The sequence below is a fragment of the Protopterus annectens genome, chromosome 10.part0, assembly GCF_019279795.1.
Source record: "Protopterus annectens isolate FY-2018-M chromosome 10.part0, PAN1.0, whole genome shotgun sequence".
Lineage (NCBI taxonomy): Eukaryota > Metazoa > Chordata > Ceratodontiformes > Protopteridae > Protopterus > Protopterus annectens.
This window is the reverse complement of record NC_056744.1, coordinates 621057700-621080508: the sequence shown is the minus strand read 5'-3', so window position 1 is coordinate 621080508 and position 22809 is coordinate 621057700. Positions and strand designations below refer to the sequence as shown.

At 40.1% G+C, this 22809-nt stretch overlaps 1 protein-coding gene across 1 annotated transcript in view; it reads right to left on the bottom strand.

Annotated features, from left to right (window-relative positions):
* Positions 1-22809, bottom strand: part of LRP8 (LDL receptor related protein 8) — a 1993970-nt gene that overhangs the window by 50992 nt on the left and 1920169 nt on the right. The window contains exon 17 of the mRNA XM_044085444.1: positions 5161-5220. Coding sequence (XP_043941379.1) covers positions 5161-5220 — 60 coding nt within the window. The remainder of the gene's footprint in view (positions 1-5160; positions 5221-22809) is intronic.

The following is a 22809-nucleotide window of genomic DNA, read 5'->3' as shown; positions in this document are numbered from 1 at the left end:
ATTCACAATTTTTGGGTTGTCCCACATGGGACACGTGTCAAGATTAGACTCTATACTTCATTACATCCTTACTCCCGTTAACATGACACTATAATAAATTAATAAGTATGACTATGTGGTAACGTACATGTTACACATGAGAGCCTAATTATGTATGTGTTCGACGTATTTCTTTTACAAATAGAGCGGTTTAGTAATTGGCATTGCTGTAGCAGGCAGATCACAGGAATGATTCCATGTGTGGGAAAGTCCTCACATTTGATTATTTTCAGCACAGCACTGACTTCAGACATTGTACACACTTTTGCGTTTTAGCAGTTTCGTCCTGTCTCTCTCCTGCACAACCTATTAGTCTATCTACTGTCAAGGTTTGTAAGGGCACATTCATGTTCTTTATGTCTGCAAATGGAATGAATGTGTTACAGAGAATGTACTTCTACATATTGATGTCTGCATGTGTGTATGCATATATACTTATAACGAACTAGCTGACCTCCACGGGGTGGTCCAATTAGAACCAGCCCATCCAACCCTGGCACGCCTGGCTCCATAATTTCATACCCATAGTTCCTCCACCCCACCTGTGTTCAAAATACACACATACCATCCATTGTCCACTTGTTATTGCAGCCATGACACACCTCCACACATTGCCCTCTCCTGAGCTTTAGGGGTCCTACACATATGTTGTCCCAACCCATGTATTCTCAGGCTCTCCACCATTTAGTCCTTGAACTTACCTGCCCTTGCTTGTGCAATGGTCAGATGGCCAAATGGTCTATCAGTTTTTCGGCAGTCCCACCAGGGACTACCCTCTGTGTGTAAAGTAGACTTAGCAAATCAACAATGTTACTCCCACTGGTAATATCCTGCCTGTGGTGTGAGTAGAAGTGCTTTGTTCACTCCTGCCCAGCTGGATATGACATACGCTGACAGCGCTATATAATACTGGGGTTGCTGTTGATTCCCTTCTCATTCCTTTTGCATGCTTTATTGTTACGTCGTTCTTTCTTCATAGATATATATATATATATATATATATATATGTGTGTGTGTATATATATATATATATATATATATATATATATATATATATATATATATATATATATATATATATATCTGTATATACTTATATACATTTCCTATGCTGGGCACTGCTTAGACCCACGCGAGTGTACTCAGTCTTGCTTACTGGTACTTATATGTGTTTACTGCTGCTTATTTGTGCTTACACCTGCTTACTAGTACCTTATTCATTATGACAGTGACACTTTGCTTGAATGATATTTACGTTAAATATCTCATGCGATACTCATGTCGGTTTTACGGCAAAACGACATTCATTCCACATGGAAAATGATATGTGCTATTGTTGGGCTCGAACTGTGAATGCCTGTTCGTTAGGCGGATGCTCTAAACACTACACTATTGACACTTACGTTGATTCCGCATGTTTTTCCTCTATTTGAATGAATATGATGTGTAAGCTACGGTCGGCGGGCAGCGACGTGCAGACATGCTGAGCTTTGCTTACACCTTCGATATTGCAGCAATTCGAATGTATAATAGGGACACAGGGAATCTAATTGTGGAAAGTTCTAGGGACTGGGCGCAACATTCCACTACGTGCTTGTGTGTTTACTATTTCGATTTTATTTCATTGTTCGTGGACACTCTTGTATGCTTAGCATACATTTCGGTATCCATGGACACTGAATTACTGACTTACTATTAGGGGTGGGCTCTACTAGTAGGCACACGTTTCCTGTGCACGTCAAAGGTGCGGCGGCGTGCCCTCATACATATTCATATGGCGCTGCTGCGCCATCTGTAGTGAGGATGCTCGGCGCAAGGCTAAAACTGTCCTTGCGCCGAGCTTCTTGAAACCCGGGGTCTGTCTTTATCGAACTGCTCTAGTACCAGTGCTTCAAAAAATAAGGTTCAATTCTGACAGAAAAACAGTGAATTTCAAAACTTGCTTCTAATGCAGATTTGCTGGAGTCAAAAAACACTCTACTCCCATACTCCTGCTATTTATATTTACTAACTCTAAAATCTCAGTACCTTGGCTCAAGAATATTCAGATTTACTACAATCTTAGAATTAGTTTATATTCCCTACTTGTACTTAAATTGCTGCTCTTCCATGGATCGTAAGTAAGGTTCTGTAACTTTCAACAGGCTGAAATGGCTCTACAGTAAGAGCATATTCCTATGTTTCCTAAAAACAAGCAGTTCCATGAGAAAGGGAAGACAAAATACAAATGACTGCTACTGCTGCCTGTATTTGTTCAATGGCCTGGCAGGGAAATAGTGAAAGACGACTGCAGTCACGCTACTAGGCAGAAAATGCAATTTATATGTAATGCTAGAGGTACAGGTCCGTTCAGTGAAGAGACAAACATTTACAGGTTCAGCAAACAAGGAGAGTGCCAAGCATACAACAAAATGCCATTAGTGTTCAAAAACATGCATGCTAGCTTGGCAGCCCATTGTAAATCAAACATATCAAAAATAAAATAAATATAAAAAAATAAAATATCAAAAATAAAATATCCCATTATAAACAAGTGCAGCCGCTAAAGTACTACAGAGAAGCAGTACTTTCCCGATCATACTTTCGCTAATGTACCCCTCCAGAACTTTGCAGAACATCCTTTTTTTCCTCATATTTTTTTCTCTGTCCCTTGTAAAACTTCTGATTTAAGGTAACTCCCAAAGCATTACAGATATTCAAGAATGCCAGACAAGTTTCATAATTCCTATTGTTCAGAAAATGTATGCATATGTGAAACCTCTTCTTTTATTAACTTTTAAAGTGAATTAGAGTAATATTTAAAAACTCTTCTAGATTCTGCCCTTGTCTCTCAATATTTCTTTGGAACTAATTTAATATTCAAAAATGTGTACATTAATTGGTCAGAAGAATAATCATGCACATTGTAAATCAAATATTCCCCGCTGAAGGAAGTCCAGTTAAGTTACTTTTTCCACACCCCTAAGAAGAGAAATTTAAACTGTTAAAGTTACCAATGACAGTGAACTGCTCTGTGGAGCAGAATAATGCAATATGTTAAAAAAAAAAAAAAAAAAAACATCATGGTTCTTGATGCCCAGAGTGCCCCTACAAGTAGCACCACATTATACATCACAACCTCTTACCATCTCAGACTGAGATGTCCGTCATTAGCGACTTCAATCCTCAATGATTTGCTAGAAAACCACAGCTTTTATGAAGAACAGTCCAACAGTATGAAGCAAACATCTGGAAATTCTGCTAAAAGCCATACAGTTGAGAGGCATGGTATACAGAGCATGACCACACAACCCCACAATTCCTTAAAAAAAAAAAGGCAGAGGCAGCAAAGTACCATGCAGCCATTTACAGATTTAGAGCATGTGCAATACATATCATGGGTGCCTCAGACAACTAAAAGCCAGTGGAAGAATACTAAAGTCTGTTTGTACAATGACCCTAGTTAGAAAAGGTAAGACTTTTTTGTCTTAAATAATATCATTGTATAATAGCAATAATTCATGCCTGTGTGTGGTAATGCAGGATTTGCTCATGGTTAGCTATGTTAAATTATTTGGGTTTTGTCATTTATGCAAGTGAGGTAACCTTTTGGCAAACCCTGCCCCCTACCATGAAACAAATATCTCCTTTCAGGTCACCAGTCTTCACTGCAAATTCAGTGATGGGATCTGTACCCACAATACCTGCTTCCTTCTGCCATGGAGAGGCAAACACACAAAGCCTAGTCTCCCTTCCTCCCCAAGTCATTTCTCTAATGCTCAGGATGTTCTTTCTGAATGGGGGTCACATCAGGGCAAGAAGGCATGCTACTGCTGCACCTGGGGGCTGGTGGCAGAGACTGATATCTTCATCATTAGAAAAAAAATGAATCAAAGAAAGCTATAATGAAGTAACACGTGGCCACAGGCAGAAACCTTATCAAAGGCATTATAGCATCTGTGTTAATGGAACTGACGTATTAAAGAACTTCCAGAATGGTAATTATGCCTTTATATTACTAGCATCATATGGATAAAAAAACACTGTAGGGGTTGCTTCTGTTAAGCACTACCTGTTAGGGGTATTTCAAAAATGTGACCTTTGCTGCATTTCAGTCAGTCATGACATATCTAACTTTCCCACTTCATTTGTAGAGATTACTGATGCACCACAGCACCTGCCAACGCACATGCATTTATAAAGTTCTGACTGTCTGAAGTTAAGGGCTGAGAAGGTGGTTTCATCCCGGCCAACTCAGTGGCAAAAAGCATGCCAAAATCATCAAAATCCTAACAAAAAATGTTTTACTTGGTAGGCAAACACTCTCACACTCTGTCCTCATCAACTGCAAGGTTGCCATTTTTAAACTGAAGGAAAAGCATGGTTACACTTGGAGAATTTCCTTCAGCAAATTAACAGTCAATAAACCCTGCACAGCTGAAGTAAGATCTGGACAAATTCATGCTCAAACAATTTGCCTTCCCACAGTCATTGTACTACTTTACAAATATGATATGCATTTGTTTTTGTGTAATCTGTAGTTGCTAATATTTGTAGTTTGTTGCCAGTTTTGTTGATATATCATCACTGCATGTATTCACCTGCACACATTCTATCATTTACCTGATTTGAATGCAGCTGTCATGTTGTCAAGTTAGAAGATGAATATATTCTGCATATTGACAGGTTCTTGGAACCTGTGAGCTCCAAGTGTAGTAAAGCAGCAATTCCTGATGAATAGACAAAGAAGGCACTCACTGCTGCCCTTTATTATTACCTTTGCAATGCAGAAATGCATCAACGAGTCAGCCAATTGCTTTACAGGCACAGAGTAATTGCAGCTCTTCCCATCTGCTCTATTAATGTTGTTTTGTAGGTCACACACAAGTTATTTTTAGGCTTCTATTTCTGGGCCAACATGTGCAGTTATTCACAGAATAAAAACCAATACATGCCTCCCATTATATTTTCAAGTTTAAAGTAGCATTTGGAGTACCAGAGAAACTGCTTAACACTAAATGGAATATAATGTGCTGAAACATAAGCCAGAAATTTACTTCTGTGAGATGCAAAAGTTAAACACAAAATCAGTTTCTTGTGCAATGTACCACCTTATATGCATATTACAATGTGATTACTTACCTACGGGGATGACGATGCCCATTACAGCTGCTGTTATTGTAGATCCCAGACCACTTACAGCTAGGGAAAAAAACAGTAATAAGAACCAAGGACAGAATTAATGAGTAATTATATGCAGAAAAAGACAAACACATTTTTTGTTGTCATCCTTTAAAAATTGCTAAAAGTGGTTAACTTAAAGGTTACATATATTCATACATTGCCTTACAGTCACTTCCGCATGTCATGACTGTTCATTGGCTGTTCATGTCGCTGTTGCTCAAGCAGAGCATCGCAGGACAAACATTGCTCAAGTACTTTTTTTCGCCGTATATAGTGGTGCTACCCTGCTGCTCAAAGCATCTCCAAACTTACAACATCTCAAAGAAACAGCAAGTCAGGTTTTATATCACATGTTTCTCTGAACTGTAACGTCATTAAAGTGAGAATAAAAAAGCGAGGCATTATGTGGAAAAAAACAAGGACAGGTGTGTACGAAGGAAGAACAAACAACTACTGCATGTGGATAACGGTATGGAAATCTTGTCGGAATACAGAAACTATCAGAATGCTGAGCAATTAAAAGATAAACTTTGCAAACTGCACCTCATCTATCATACAACTGGTACTGATAAATGCAGTCACATATAACAGCAGCTTGTGGCACAGAAGTTGCATGGCTTTTCTTCTCAGATTCTTTAATGTTTGCCATCTATATAGTTGTATAAATAAACATACCATAACAGTAGATGTTCTAATAGATCACTGTTGCAGTAATCTAAGCTACTTGAGATATATCCTTCCCAAGATATGATCACCAGCCAGCTTACAAAGCTTCAGGGCACATTCCACAGGCCTTAATTACCAGAGGTTTGAGCAGAGTCATAAAAAAGGCAGTTTGGGACTCAAAAGCTTTTTTGCCTCAAAAAAAATACTATAGCTCTGAAAGGGCAAATGCTAAGAAAAGAAAAATGTAATAGAAATCATATGCAACTATATACACATGGGTATATACATTCATATCTAGACAATACCTCAAAAACAAAACAAGAGGGATGGAGGGAGGGGATGGCTAATGCAACAATGATCTATTAGTACATCTACTGTTACAGAAAGCTTACTTATACAGCTGTACTATGTTCAGCATTAGATCACTGTTGCATTATGATAAGCTATTTGGGTAGACTACCATAGCTTAGAAACATATAGGGAGGAAGAAGGAATTCAAGAATCCCAGTGCCCCTGGAGAATGGTCCAAGCAGTGTTTGTTCTGGACCTAGAGAAAAGGAATTCAGTTTGTAATTCTTTGTGAAAGTATATATAGTGGACTTGGGACACTGGAACAGAACTGAGGGAGTTGCCTGTTCAGAGGGGAGGCAAAGAGATCGACTTGAGGAATACCCCACTAATGATCTACATCCAGAAACACATCTTTGTGAAGCATCCATTAGTGAGGGCTGAGTCCTGGACCTGCTGAGAGAATCTGCCACAAGATTCTGCTCTGAAGGTATGTAGACTGCATGTAGGGTCACCTGCAGATTGATGGCCATTTCCCATGCTTGAAGGGATAGTTTGCAAAGAAGGTAAGATTTTGTGCCCCCTTGTTATTGATGTATCACATGCCTGTGGTGTTGCCCATATAAACCTTTATGAGACCGGGCACCTAGAGTAAGTGGAAAGCTTGAAGAATCAAAATGAGACCCCTCATTTCCTTGATGTTGATGCAATCTGCCCTCTGCTGGGGTACCAAAGGTCCTGTACCTTCAGGGTGCCTGAAGTGGCTCCACACCCCAGCTCTGAGGAATCCATGAAGAGTTCCTGGCAAGGCTGAGGAATTTGGAAAGGAACACCTGGATTGAGAGATATCTGTTGTATCCACCAGTGAAATTCCAGTTTGAGACAAGGGAGCAGAGGAACTAGATACTCTAGCGGGTGACAGTGTTAAGGCCATACTCATTTTAGATGTGACAAAGGGAGATACTGCCAGCCCAGCTATCTGGAATTTTGTAAATAATTATATGTTATTTGTGAATATTAACATGATTTATATAAGATGCTTGTGTTACAACTGTAATTAGAACTTTATGCCATATGTATATCAAACTGATCTGTACAGACGTGTGTTAAAAAGGTATTTTATAAATTGCTTGTGATTAAAATTTTTTAAAAAGGTATTTTATAAATTGCTTGTGCTTAAAATGTAACTGCAGTGTGCCCTGCTGGAAGAGAACAGAAATGCACATGCACTATTGTAACTGTTTAAATGTATATATTTTAACAGTGGAAACTGGAATACAGGAGGTTAACTTCAGAAAAATAGCTGAAATTAAATGACTTTGTAGGCTAGGCTGGAGACAATATCTGTACTAGAGAAGCTTTTTGTATTGTCTTCGGAGTGAATTAATTAGTACCTCTGAAACTATGAAGGAATACAATTGTTTTATGACTTCCAGCAGCTGCTAAAGATCTGAGGTCTATGAATTTTCAGAGGTAGATGGTAAATACTGCCAAGCTTCCAGCAGTGGGGATTTCTCCTGGGATACAGTCAGATAACAGGGAATGATGTCATGCAGCAAGCTATCCCAGCAGTAATACTTGAGATATTAATTTTAGAAGTGTCTTAGTGAGACAGAGCAGTCTGTATTCTGCTTTGGACCAGACACGGACCATTTACCACATCTGCCTTGCTCTGTAAGTAAGTTTCTAGGGTATAGAAACTCTCTTAGATACAGTCAGGAATATAGTGAAGCTTAGTTTAGATATTTTTATTTATCTGACACTGTCCTGCAATGTTGTTTTAAATATTTCCCATGGTTTTGAACTCTGACGTCACTGTGAATATATATTGAGTATTGTCTTGTTCTTTAATTATTTATTATTAAATATATTTAAACCTTTCATTGTGGCTGATCTATGTAGAGATATTTAAGTTTTGAGAGTACTTGCAGATTTATTTGGTGACACTGTGTGGGCCACTCCTAATAGCCTTGTTCTTGATCAAATTACCATTTGTATTAATGTTAATATTACACAGAAAGATTGGACATCTTTTGTTAAGGGCCTTAAAGTAGCTGATAAGGAGTTGGCTGATGGCAATGACAACTACTTTACAGTCTGGGCAAAAGGGGGAATAGCTAGTAAACCTGTGCCAGCCTTTCCCAGGAGAGAGAGAGAGAGAGTGTGTGTGTGTGTGTGTGTGTGTGTGTGTGTGTGTGTGTGTGTGTGTGTGTGTGTGTGTGTGTGTGTGTGTAAATCAAACCTCAAAGAGTGTGTGTGTCAGCTACTTTGGCAGGGACACAAAGCACTGGTTGGACAGAGAGAGTGCTGGAGGTCTTGGCTTGGCCACTCAGCTGAGATCTCAACTGTATAGATGTGCCACTGGGCAGTCTTACTGGGGATCTGGATAAAGAGGGAGAAACCAGCCCCGGACAGACTGTGGTCTGTGTGTGCTCTTAAGGGGAAATTGCACTTGATGCAGATTGCTGCATCTGGAAATACTGTGCGTGTACCTGCTATCCTCCCAATGTACATTCCCCCACTGTTACCAGTGGTGAGGACTGAGGCTCCATGGTTACTGGTCCAGTGGTGGGTTGTCACATTAGATATCATTGAAACTTCCTCATATGAAACTTGTCCTATGGTAGCATGGGGGTTCTGGAGGTCATGAGCCTCAGAGCCCTGAGAAACTCCCTGGCTGGAAGACAGGACAGGAGAAGCAGTGAAAGAAAATAGCTCATGAGAGACAAAATCTTGGAATAAGGAAGAGAGGCTAGCATTAGAACAGTTTGGATCCTGCAGCCTAGAAAAATGTGATCCTGTGATGGGGTCAACATTGACTTCTGAAGGTTGACAGTGAACTCCAGGCTGGGTAAAGTAAAGATGCCACAATAGCTTGGCCTGGGATATCTCCTGAAGAAGAGGTCATCTAGATAGGAAAATATCTGAATGCCATGAGGCCTGCAAAAAGTGACTACTGGAGCTAGGCATTCTGTGAACGTACTTGGGGCTGCGCTAAAAGCCCAAAGGGAAAAGCAAATAACAGAAAATGAGAGGAAAAAAAGGATAAATGCAAAAATTTCCTGAACAAAGGGTGAATATGGATATTAAGGTAGGCGTCCTTTAGATCTAGAGAAACTGGAAAAGCCTAAGAGAAGAACAGAAGAAACAGAGTCTGAAAGGAAAGCATTCAAAAGGATGGCACTTTTGAGAAAAGTGTTCAGAAATTGAAGTTCCAGGACAGGTCTTCAAGACCCCTCTTTCCTTGGAGTCAGAAACATCCTGGAATAAAACCTTGAACCCCCTTCAATCTTTGGAATTGGTTGAATGGTAACCTGCTACAATGGACCCTGCAACACCCTGAAAAATGAGGAAGCTGTTCTGTAGGAGTTTGAAGGATACCAGCAAGGGAAGAAAGCTTTTTCCAGGCCATAAAGTAACCCTGCTGGATAATGGACAGAACCCAAGAGTCTGTGGGGATTTTTTGCCAAACTGGGGGAGAGACACAAAGCCTGAGGGACAAGGGAACCTGGCCAAGATGAAAAGAGGGCAGAAAGTCATACGGTTGCAGACTTAACAAGAAAGGGTGGCTTGTGGGGCCTAGTCATTTGAGTAGGCTTGCCAGAAAAAAATGCACCTAGGAGCCTCCTTGGAAGAATATCTGGCAGTCTATACAAAAAAGGCAAGCTTTACTAGGATAGTGTGTCTGAAACTTGGCAATGGGAGAGACAAAGGTGTGCATCAAATCTCTGCAGGATCACCTTAATATCATCTAGTACAGCTCGAAGGCAAAGCAGGAACAGATCCTCATAACACAGCTGGAGGAAGTAACCTTAGAAGAGGAATCAGCCACATCATAGCTGCATTTTCTAGAGTGATGGGCAACTTGAGAAGTGGAACCCAACAAGGGGAGAGTTGAGGCCCTACCTTCTGAGTCATGCATATCAAATACAATCTTCCCAATCTGGGAAATAACAGATAAAATATATGTTATGTGGGTCTGGTAATTTACAGCCCTAAAGGTTAAACTGGCAGAGGTGTGCATTTATATAACAATTTTTAGGCATCAGGCACTTTATAGAATGTGTCAGGTTTCTTAGGTGCTGGAACTTGTGAGTCTGTAGCTAAGGAAGCAGTGGAGAATGTATCCAATAAATCAGCTAACACTTAGGGATGACAAAAGGTTTAGAGTCCATTTGCAACAACTCATAATACCTTTTCTGGATGTCTGATACTTGAGAGCGATCCCACTTAAAATGCTCCAACATACACAAGTCTGTGTCACCAAAGAAGAATCCTGACTAACAGATTCTTCCTCCTCTAAACCATAATCTAAAGCACAGTAATTGAGATGAGTAGGCTAGGGAGTCAGCATCAGAGTCAAAATCCTCATCTGAGGACTTAGGGCCCCTTGACCTTTTCTGGGGTAGATGACCAAGGCGGTGCAGGAATCAAAACTCCCTGAGGAGGTTTTAAAGCCATAAAGGCATTGAACACGGCTTGTATGAAGTCCTGGCATTCTTTTTGTGGATATCTTGTAGCTGGCACCACATGCTTTGTCTTCTGTCTTTTCTTTAAAGGGAAGTCTTAAAGAAAACTGTGATGGCTCAGACCCCTGCCTGGATTTGATTAAGGTACCCAGCACCTCTTTCCTAACAAGGATATGAAAAATCTCTTTTAGACCCTTCAGAGATTATCAGCTGTAGTTTTTCCTCCAAGAATGTGCAAGAAACTGGCTCCATGGCAGCCTCTGAGAAGGTCAAGGCAGAGGAAATTGACATCAATACCAGATGGTCCACCAGATTTTCATCCACCTCAAGACAGACATTCAGTGGAGGCTGGACAGCAGCAGGCTCAGGTCTAGATTTCTTTGCGTTCTTCTTGAGAAGCAGTTGTATCTCAGGGTGAGCAGATTCTGCCATGGTACCTTGGAACAACAACTTGAGACACTGTTTTTTTCAAGATAAATGGAAAAGGAAGAAAGATGGATGAGCAAAGTCTTTCATGCAAAAGCCTAGTAGAAGGAATACTAAGTGTGGTTGTGAGTCACACCTAAGCAAAACAGGAACCTATCATGGCAGTCCTCATGGGGAATATGCCTCCCACACTGATATTTCCCTTTCTTGGGTGACATGTAGCCCACTACAAATATAATAAAAAGAAAAAGGAACCCCAACGGGGTACTTATCTGAAAGCGTAGACTTGGTATAAGCAGCACAGTGAAGGGCATTCAGACCGATGATGTCTCTGCTAAAATTGAAAAAATAAGTACTTTTTGAGTATTCTTGCACTTTGCTGTCTGTATTTTGTCATTTTGCTGATTTCTACAGTATTTTTCTGCACTTTAAAAAAACTGTTCTGTTGCTTTAAGTAGCTAGTACATAGCATAGACTAGATTCATATCTGCTGAATCTAGAGTGTATAGTTACACTGGCACTATTACAGCCATCTTACATTAGGAGGGGCCTGGCTACACCCTTGTGGCAGAAGTGTGTAGTCCGAGTCTCATCTGAGTTGGAGACTACCAGAGGAATGCTCATTTTGTGCTTTCCCATTGGTAGTTTAACTTAACATATTTAATTTTGCCTGTATTTAAGCCTCATGTTTGCACGGGTTTGCAATCATTTTAACTGGAGCTGCTCAGCATTTGGTGACTTTTGACAGAGGTCTGGAGAGATTCTGCTGAAATCCAAAGCATCCACTGCGAAAACTGAAAAAAAGTACCTTGTGTATTTCCCTTCCACTTTGCTGACTGTATTTTATCATTTTGCTGCCTCATTTTGATGATTTTACTGTATTTTTCTGCATTTCAAAAAGCTGTTCTGTTGCTTTAAGTAGGTAGTACACAGCATAGACTAGGTTCAGATCTGCTGAACGTAGACTGTATTGTTACACTTGAGCACTATTCCAGGCATTTAGCATTAGGAGGGCCCTGTCTGCACACTTGTGGCAGAGGTGTGTAGTCTGAGCCTCATCTGAGTAGGAGATTACTAGAGGAATGTTCATTGTGTGCTTTCCCATTGGTAGTTTAGCTTAAAAGTGTTTAATTGTGCCTGTGTTTAAGTCTCACAGGGTTCAGTGGTGGCCAGTGTACATGCAAAAGCATTGAAAGACAATTTTCTCCTAGACATCCATTAGTGAACTCTTCCAAGCTTTGTGGGAAACTTAGTTACTCACCGAGAAGTGTTGCCATACTTTTCAACCCTAGCCTTCAATAGAATAAGTCCCTTTATTAATCCTACAGCAAAATCTGGTCAAACTAGTCCACTCCCCAGTAGTAGTTACAGTAAAAACCTGCCATAATGGACAGTCAGTTTCCAACCATTTCTCTGGTCAGCCTGATTGACATGGGCATCCTGAGGCAATGTAATAATTACCTCATGTATACTGACAACCACTTACGCATAAAACAAATGCAATATGTGAGAAATGTAATTACACTATGAATTTGGAATCAATTCTCTCATGTAATAACAAAAAAGTCATCAAGCAGGTTGTCAGCACACACACATTACCTCTCAGACAAAAGAAAGTTACAACACATAAATAGGGTTACCACCTGTCCCACTTTGAGAGGGACAGTCCCTCTTTGGGCAGTTGTGTCCTGACCAAAAATATTAAAAATGACAAATGTCCTGAGATTGTAGAACACAATTATGTCCTATATTTTATGTAATAGTTGCATAAAATAGTTATTTCTGTATCTAAAATACCTAAATGTTACAAGAAACAGAATAAGCAACTAAACTGCTACAAGAATATGCTTTTATTTTAGGCAAAAAAGTAAAGTTCTATCCTTTGTACTGACCGTGGGTATGTGTTGGCCATTAAAATCTGATGTGTGTCCCGAAAATGTCCCACTATGGCCATTTGAAAAGGTGGCAACCCTACACATAAACCCGCATATACAGAGGTACTCAATAGAAGCCTGCCAAAAGATCAGAGACCTCCCAAGCGCAAACCACTTGCACACACTGCAAAGCAAACAGAATCTGCTACACATAACAACACACACCAGTATCTCAGCAAATAAGCCCATAAGGAAAAACACCTCAAAACCAAATGTCCTGCTCATAGGTGACTCCATAGTGAGTTTCACAGATGTCCCCCTCACCAGGCTGGACAAGAAGGTCACGGTCAACTGCCTGTTAGGTGCCAGGATCCGTCAAAGCACACATGCACTCAAGTCACTCAACAAGAACTGTTATGACTCCTGTCATAGTACATGTTGGAGTGAATGATTTGAGATGTACCTCTCTGGAATATAAGAGGAGAAACATGACTGAACTCTCAGATTATGTGTCTCAGCCAGGTATGTCCCTAGCCATAAACCACATTCTCTCTTCACACAGGGTGATGCCACAATATAGACAAACAACGATTGACTTCAATAACTGGTCTCACATCTGGTGTTAATCCAGGGGGATCCAGTATCTGTCAGCCTGGGAAGATATGGTTGACAGACCATGCTGCTTTGCCAGAGATGGCCTTCACCTGTCTACTGTAGGCTTTCAGATACTATTGGCAAAGGGACTTGCCACCCCATAGTGCCTTTTTAAGGCAATATCAAATCAACAAGATTTCTGACGTAAAAAAATCCACTTGAAACAAACTCAAGGTTATGCTGATTAATGCTAGGAGCCTACACAGAAAACTGCACTCCCTGGAAGCATTTCTCACCTTGGAAGATGCTGATGCTTGTGCAGTCACTGAGACATGATTCAAAGCCGCACAGAGCACCCCGGCCATGCAAGGCTACAATGCCTTTTACACATTCAGACCCCAAAATGACAGTGTAAGAACCCAAGGTTGAGGTGTATCCATCTTCACTAAAGCCAAATACATCTCGAGACTTGTTAAACAGTATGACACTTTTGAGCTACTCCAGGTCCAACTAACTATAGGTAGAACATCCTACCACATCATTGTCAGCTGCAAGTTCCCCACTATGAACCAAAAGAAGCACACTGCCTACCTGTACTTGCTAGAGTCACTCACTATACAGCCATACACTTTTGGTCATGGGAGATGGAAGGCATTGATAGGGTGAATACATGAGCACAAACATGCTTGCCCTGAAGTTCCTGGACTCTGTCAATACGAATGCCCTGGAACAGCTAGTTTGCATCCCCACAAGGGGTTCAAATGTCCTAGACTTAGTACTCACCAACATGGGGAGTCACTGCACTACTTCCTGTGTGTTGCCCTCCCTTGTAAGGTCAGACCATAAGTCTGTCTTGTTCAAAGTAATGATTAGACCTGACACCCCCAAAGCAGCAAAAACACTGAAATTTTTTTCCAAAGCAAGCTACAGGCTATTAGGCAATAGTATAAAACGTTTCAAATCCACTGCTAACACAGCCAACAATGAGTCCTATGCAGAAGAGTACACAAATGCCCTGTATAATCACCTAAACAAATGTATAGATTCAGCTGTACCTGACCTGATCAAAACCAGGTATTCCTGAAAAAACAGGCCACCCTGGTGGACCTCAAGTGTAAATAGGTTATAAAACAAAAGGAGAAAACTTATGTCTGAGAACAAGAGGGAACTTACTCAGCAGAAAAAGAATATCCTTCACAACTTGAACAAAAAAATCAGATATCTTGTAAGTTCATCTAAATCTAGTTACAAAGCTAAATTAGCATCCCTAGCTAAAGATAATCATAAGGTATTCTTTAGCTACATTCGAAATCTAAAACGGAAAGCCCAACTATGTGCTGAACTTATAGTGGAGGTTACCTCTCACACTGAACCTGAGGAAATTGACAACCTGCTAGCTGACAGATTTGGTGTAATCACCCCCCTGCCCCACCAGCCCTACCTCAAAGCATAACTGACACCCGTCTTCTACCTAGATTCTCCAAAGAGCAGGTCATATCCACTCTCTCCAAGGCCAAAAACATGGTCTCTGTGGGACCAGATAACATCCCAGGCTGCTTAATAAACAATCTAAAACAAGACCTAGATGAACCACTTGGCACTGTCTTTAACCTCAGCCTGAGCACTGGCTTTGTTCCAGCAGAGTGGAGAACAGCAACAGTAATCCCCTTACACAAAGGGGGTCCATCAACTGATCCTCTGAGCTATAGACCCATAAGCCTAAACAGCCTTATCTGCAAGTCCATGGAAAGAATCATCATGGAGCTTATCAACAAGGATATAGATAACCTTCAAACTCTTGACCCTACCCAGTTTGGCTTCGTTAAGGGTAGATCATGCTTACTGAACCTGGTGGATTTCTTCGAGAATGTCACCAAAGCCCTGGATGAAGGCAAAACAGTACATGCCACCTATCTTGACTTAGCCAAGGGTTTTGACACAATTTCTCACTCTGGTATCATTGAGAAACTCTCCCAGCTGGGGATTAACCCATATGTATTTTCTAGCATAAAACTATTAAATTCACACAAAACACTCAAGTTTTCTTCATAAGGATATGTGGAAAGTTTTCCCCGAGAAGCCTTGAAGGCTTGCTTGCAGAGTGTCAGTTCCACAAAACCTACAGAGGTGGTGTACTTTGGCTGCATGAAAGGTCTGAAACTCTTGATGTCTCAACTGCCTTTTATGTGGCTCTGCTTAAGGTCTTGATAGTTAGGGTGTATATAAAGTGCCCTGAACCTGGATGGTGGGTATATCCTGGGCAGGATATGACCAAAATAGCTTTGGCTACTGCAACAGTGATCTGATGTTGAACATATAACTATTTATTTCAAGTCTGTGTGGAATTCTATGTCCCATTAGTGTAGAAAGGTTAAACTGTTTCATGCGAGTCCAACAGTGAAAGATGGCTTTGTATTCAAACCTGGATCTTTACATCAATATAGCTATATTATAATGTGTATTATACAACAACTCAAAGCACATATACTAAAGGAAAAGAGATGCAATTGTTTTAGATACATGGGTTAACAAAACTTAAAATAACCACAAGTTCTCCAAGTTGAAATGCTTACTCCTCATAGCTGTTGTCAATTCATTAACTGATAGATTTAGCTAAGTACTAGTATTAACACACTATACGATAGGAGCATGTAGTTCTTTTAGTATACTTCAACCTTAACAGCAGCCTCACTCATCCTGCTTAATGTCCATCAAGATCAGTCAACTCTGTGCTGTCCTGACAACCTCTACAGCTTTTAATCCAGTTCTTGTCTCCTTCCTAAATGTGTTATTTCATGTGACATAGCAAACAATTTCTAATGGTTCTATATATGCTTTAACATACCTAATATATCACAGTGAACACAACTTCCCACAGACTAATACAGTCTCATGCCGAGCAGTCTTTTGAAGCTGTACAGGTAGTCTGTCATATTGTCTTTGATTATACATTATATTTATTGTTTCATCTACCTCTTTATCTATATGCAGTGTTTACTTTAGACAGCTAACTGTACTATAAACATATATGTTATCCTCTTGCTAGTGTACAATGTGCCAAACCCAGGCTCCTTTCACATTCTTACTATACTGTATAGCATATCAAACAAAAATCTTATTAATAAATGTGTTTATTCCAATAATGTATTCTAAGAAATGATTGCAGATTTTAATCTAATATCATACGTTTGTTAATTTTTATAGGTATATTATCATGCTGTCTTCTGCCCTTTGACCCACATGGTTGCTGAAATTGGTCCTTGGACCAGTTCACTTACCTGGTTAACAAATGTTAAATAAGTAAAAACTATTCTAGCCATTTTGCCACATTGCTTCCTTATGTGACCGTTGGACTGCTGTTGGTCTTGATACCACAATACTTGGATAACAAATATATCATGAAATGATACCTCTTAAATGTCCTTGATTTTACTGAACATTCCAAGTTTTCCCTCATATTTTTGCCTTGTACCTAGAATTTTTTTTTATTTCATGGTAAATTTCTAAGAATAACAGTCAGTGTCAGTCAAAGTTTTATACTTCTGAATTTTTCAGAAAATACATATTGAGGCAAAACCTGTGGCTGTATTAAGTTTTTAAGTGAATTATGGTAATATGTAAGAGACTGTCCCAGATTTTGGGCCTGTGTCCCCCTTACTTTTGACACTGTCCAGAATTCTTTTTTTAAATGCCTTTCTTGAATTATCACTTAAGAGATGTGCAAACATATATTTATATAAAAGAAAGCAAACCATATTAACATGTTCCCAGTTGCAACCATTATACATCACATGCTTTCTTTTCTATAAACATTACATAAATTGCTCAATTCCCGCCTTCCCTTAAACCTCATGCCTTCTTCAAAACATTATTCTCCATGTATTGTACTCAAGTTCTATATTTATTTCTATGTAATTTGCTAAAGAAACCGTTTCCAGTACTTTTATCCCTGTTACAGTATTCAGTACTTCAAATAGAATCGGTTTAGACTTTGATTTCCATTTTCTAGTAATTGATTTTTTTTGTCAGCCGCCAGAATTAAACTTCACAAGGCCTTACTATGTCTAGGATATTCAGATCCTGCATCCCAGCTCAAAAGAACAATCTTCTTATTTACACCCATTTGCTTGCACAATATTTCTGAGAGTACTCTGTAGGGAATTTCTAAAGTTTGACAACTTATTACACTCCCAAAACATATGTTCCCAGTTACCTCTTTCCTCCCCATCACACCCCCAACATTTGGCACCTTCCTGAGGAAAAAAAATTGTTGTAGTTTGTTCTGTGTACAAAAATACCTATGGAAACACTTCCAAGCAAAAATCCAAAATATTTAAGAATTTGTTGCAAATTTGGGAGCCATACATATGCCCTCCCATTGTTTCCTTGTGAATTGCTTATCCAATCTCTCTTCCCAATCTTTTCTAACCTCCTGTGATTGGTTCTTATAGTTATTGTGCAATGTTTTATATGCCTTAATACTTTTCCCTTTTTTAACAACAGCTTCTGTTCTATATTCAACTAAAAGCTCTACCAGAGCAGGTCTTTCATTCAGGATTCCTCTATCCCTTTCTCTTTGTCTATACTTTGATATCAATCCCTGATGAGGAAGGCAGTCTCTAGCCTGCAGTCCAAATGTCTTCTAGGTCTATTTCCATTCTACTAGCTTTTTCTCTCTAGCTATTTTCTCCCAATAGCTTGGTTCCTTTGCCATTTTTTCTATAGTAAATTCTAGCCCCCTCTTGCCTATTCTCTGTACCCCTAATTGCAGTCATCCTTATTTGCAAGATCTCCTTTCTAAATTCTCATGTCAACTTAGTTCTCAGAATACTTTCTGAATACAATATTCTGTATGGTTCTTGTTAATCTCCATAAGGATCTGCATCCAAAATCCTACTCTCTACTTATTGCTTGAATTCCTCCCCTGCTTCATCATCATCCCTGTCCACACTGAATTATAGCTTTCTGCTTGTGTTATGTGCCTCAACTGTGTAGCTCTAAAATAACACTTCAAATCAGGTAGTCTAAACCACCTTGCTCTTTTGGAAGGATCAATGTATCCACTTGACCTTCTATCTCTTCTCCTTTCAGATAAAGTCCTTCAACTCTGTATTACTTATTGTCCATAACTTATCCTGTGGTTGACAATAGTATGTCTGATCTGTACATAAAACTAAAGGGACTAAAAACATGTTCACTGCTTGTATTTTGCTATCCATATTCATACACAAGAGTTTCCAGTTTCTAAGCTTTTGTAGTATCTTTTTAGTCTCTTCCCACATATCCTTAGTTGCCATAACAGAATGCTTTTTAGTCCATTCTCCTAAATACATTTTATTTATTTTATTTTATTTTACATTTGTTAACAGGGGTGTCTGACTGAGCCGAAAAGGCCCCTTTTCAGCAGAGGCCCGGGGAGAAAAGCTCCACAAAGAAAAATTACAGACAGATTTAGTTATTTAGACATGATCAGTATACACACAAATTACAAGAGACATGTTTTACAGTGGTATGCGGCACATAAACAGTTACAGTGAAGAGAACAAACAAAAAAATATTAATTTTAAAAATAAAGATAATTAATAGATTTGTGGTGTACAGCTGAAATTTGGAACATAGCTAGAATACATACATAGTACACAGGTACAGTACAAACATTGTAGATTGGCCAGTGTTTGTGAGTATGACTGAAAACTATTTTCAAGTGCTCTAGATTTAGTATGTATATGTTATCTGCTTTCACTAGCCTGGGGAGCAATCATGGCACTGCCAACTTTGCTTGAGATGTTGCCTGATGAGGTCTTTAAAGGAGGCTTTGGATGATGTGTTTTGAATGCTAGTAGGGACAGAGTTCCATTTTTTAGCCACTGAACTACTATATAGTGCATCTCCAAAGCTATTGTAGCTGTTGGTGACTTCTAGTAGTAGTAGTTTGCTTGATGATCTATCGTGCTCCCATATATATGCATATTACTGAACCAATTAATATCTGGGTACACAGTTTACAGCTACAGCCTTTGTTTTATCTTCATTAATTTTATATCCCAAAAAGACTTGAAACTGACTCAAAATGTTCCATAACTCTAAGATGGCCTTTTCTGGTTTTATGATGTACAATACAATATTGTCTGTAAATAAAGACAAGTTTTCGTAATTATCATACCAATTATATCCTTGAATTTCTGAGTCCCTTATTTTCTTTGCCAATGGCTCTAAATATAAAACAAATAAAGGGGAAAGAGGAAAACCCATGCCTGGTTCCACTGTTCAGACACAACTTGTCAGAGAGGAGCCCTACCACTTTAATTTTTGTCTCTGATTCCTCGTTCATCCTGCTAATTAACCTCATTATTGTAACAATGAATGCAAATGCTTCCATTGTCCTATTCATAAAATATCAGCTTAATCTGTTGAATGCTTTCTCTGTATCAACAGCCACCAAAAGTGGTAATTTCTTACATTCTGTTTCCCTCTGGATCATCATTGTTTTATTAATATTGTTAAATGTCCACCTTCCCTTCACAAAACCATACTGATCCATATCTATCAATTTTAGCTACACTTCTGCCATTCTTTTAGCTATTACAGACAGACACTTTATAATCATGGTTTAAAAATGAAAATATGAAGCTGGGTCTGATGTGTCTTTTTCAGTCTTTAGGTATTACAGCCACCACAGCTTTCTTACAAGATGTTCATAGGTTCATATGTTGGTACTAGGCTATCGGCCCTAGGGCCTATACAAGCCTAGCCATAACAATTCCTTGGCTATTTCTTCCCACGCTATTTACTCCCCTGGACACCTGTCTAGGAGGGCGACTAACATGATCCCCGGGGTGAATTTCCTTTCTCCCATCCAATCATCAAGGTTCCTTTTGAAGAGGGCTAAAGAGGCGCTCTGCTTGACATGTATGGGCAGTCTATTCCAGAGTTTGGGGAGTCTCTGGGTCAGGAACCTATCCCTCCAGCATGTTTTGTTTATTGTGATGACAAGGTTTAGATCCCTGGAGAGTGTGGCTCTGAGGGATTGGGATTTCTTTAAGTGTAGCATGTCCAACAGCTCTGAGTTTGACATGGCCTTTTTTGTTAAGCAGAGATCGCCTCTGAGTACATGGTATGCAACAGAGTATAGCTGGAGTTTTTTAAGGCGGTCAGCATAGGGCATCTGCTTTAGGCCTGTGATTCTTTTAGTGAGGTATTTCTGCAGTCTTTCCAGTTGTTGCAGATGTCTTGAGAGGTACATACCAAACGAGGCATTGTATTCTATAATGGGTCTAATGAGGGATGAGTAGAGTGGGACAATGACCTCCTTTTTTCTGGATGAAAAGCCCTTAGTGATGAGGTGTGCCACATAGAAGGATTTCCTGACTGTTGTGGCAATGTGGTTATCGAAGGTGAGACCAATGTCCACCTGTGTCCCTAAGTCTCATCACACTTTCGGTGTTTAGTGTACTGCCACCTATGTGGTAATTCACGGGTACATGTTTTTTCCCAAAGGGTATAACTATACATTTCTTGGCATTGAGCTTGTGCCCATGGCTCTGACACCAAGCATCGGTTTCCGTAAGGTCCTTTTGTAGAGTATCCACATCATTTGGGGATTCAATAATGGCTCCCAGTTTGCAGCCATCTGTGAACTTTGTTGGCCAGAGTCCCTTAGTGTTGGCCTGCACTTCAGAGAAGTAGATGCCAAACAAGAGCGGTCCCAGGACTGAACCCTGAGGTACTCCACTTGTCACATGTCTGGAGCTGGATTTGGAGTCTGCTACTTTTACAGTGTGGGTTCTATCAGTAAGCCAGTTAGCAACCCATCGAGTGATGTAGGGATTAATGCCCAGCTTAGTAAGTCTATCTATGATTCCAGAGTGGGGGATGGTGTCAAAGGCCTTGGTGAGGTCCAGATAGGCTGTGTGGACTGCCTTACCTTCATCCACGGCTCTGGAGACTGATTCGAAGAAGTCAATCAGGCTCAGGAGACAAGAGCGGCCCTTCACAAACCCAAACTGGGTGGGGTTCAGTGTTTTAAGGTTGCCAGTGTCTTTGTTTATAAGTTCCATGGCCTTGCAGATCAGGCTCATCAGACTGATGGGGCAGTAGTTCCCAGGATCCAAGGTGGATCCCCTCCTTGTGGAGTGGGATAACTGTAGCTGTGCGCCACTCAGTGTGCATGAAGCCTGAGGTGAGGCTATGATTAAACATGACACTTAAGTGAGGTGCCAGTTCATTTTGTAGTTCATGTAATACACAGCCCAGGATGTCATCTGGTCCCATGGATGCTGTATTCTTAGCTTTGGAGAGTGCGTTTTTTACTTGTGTGGCCGTTATTACTGGAATTTGGCAATCTTCCGATATTGAGATGGGCCGTTTAGGGGGTGAGAGGGGGGGGGGGGTAAAGTTGGCACTGAATTGATCTGCCAGGATATTGGCAATATCCTTTGGATAAGTATATTTAATGCCATTCTGTTGTAGCTCAGAGTAGATCTGAGCATTGCCATTTAGATTCTTGACATAGTTATAGAATGCCTTGTGGTTGTCTTTGGAATCTTTGACAATTTTATTTTCATAACTAGCTTTGGAAGATTTTATGAGGGATCACAGCTTCTTACCGAGGTTGATAAGGGAGTTTTTTGCATCCTGGGATTTTCCTCTTTTCTGCAACAGTTTCTTCCTTTTGTTGTAAAGTTTGTTTATGGCAGGGAACCACCAGATTGGCTTCCTTTTTGTGGAGGAGAGCATCTTGGTTCTATTTGGGATGGCACGATTCATGCATGAGTGGATGTGCTCATACAGTGCCTTAGTGTAGGATTCAACAGTCGAACTTTCAGTTCCCGTCTGCATGTGTGTCATGAAGTTTGTCACTTCTGACTTGAGTAGCATGAAGTTGGCTTTGGAGAAGTTTTTTATGGAGGTTTTCTTACTGGGGGGGGTGGGGTGGGGTGGGATGTGGAAGTTAAGGGTGATTAGCTTATGGTCAGACCTGACCAACGAGGGGGTGACCATAGGTGTGGAGCATCGATTTCCCATGTTAGTAATGACCAGGTCTAGGATATTGGAGCCCCTGGTGGGACTATGGATTAGTTGATCCAGGGCATTGGAATTTATGAATTCCAAGAATCGTTGGGCAAAGTTGTTGGTACACGAGTAGTTTTCCCAGTTAATGGCAGGGTAGTTGATTTCACCCAGTATTAGGGTGCTTGGTTGTATCTTAATATTTTCCAGTATGCTTAGAAAGGTGTAGTGAGAATCTTGGGGCATGGTGGGGGATCTATAGCAAGCTAATATTTGGATTG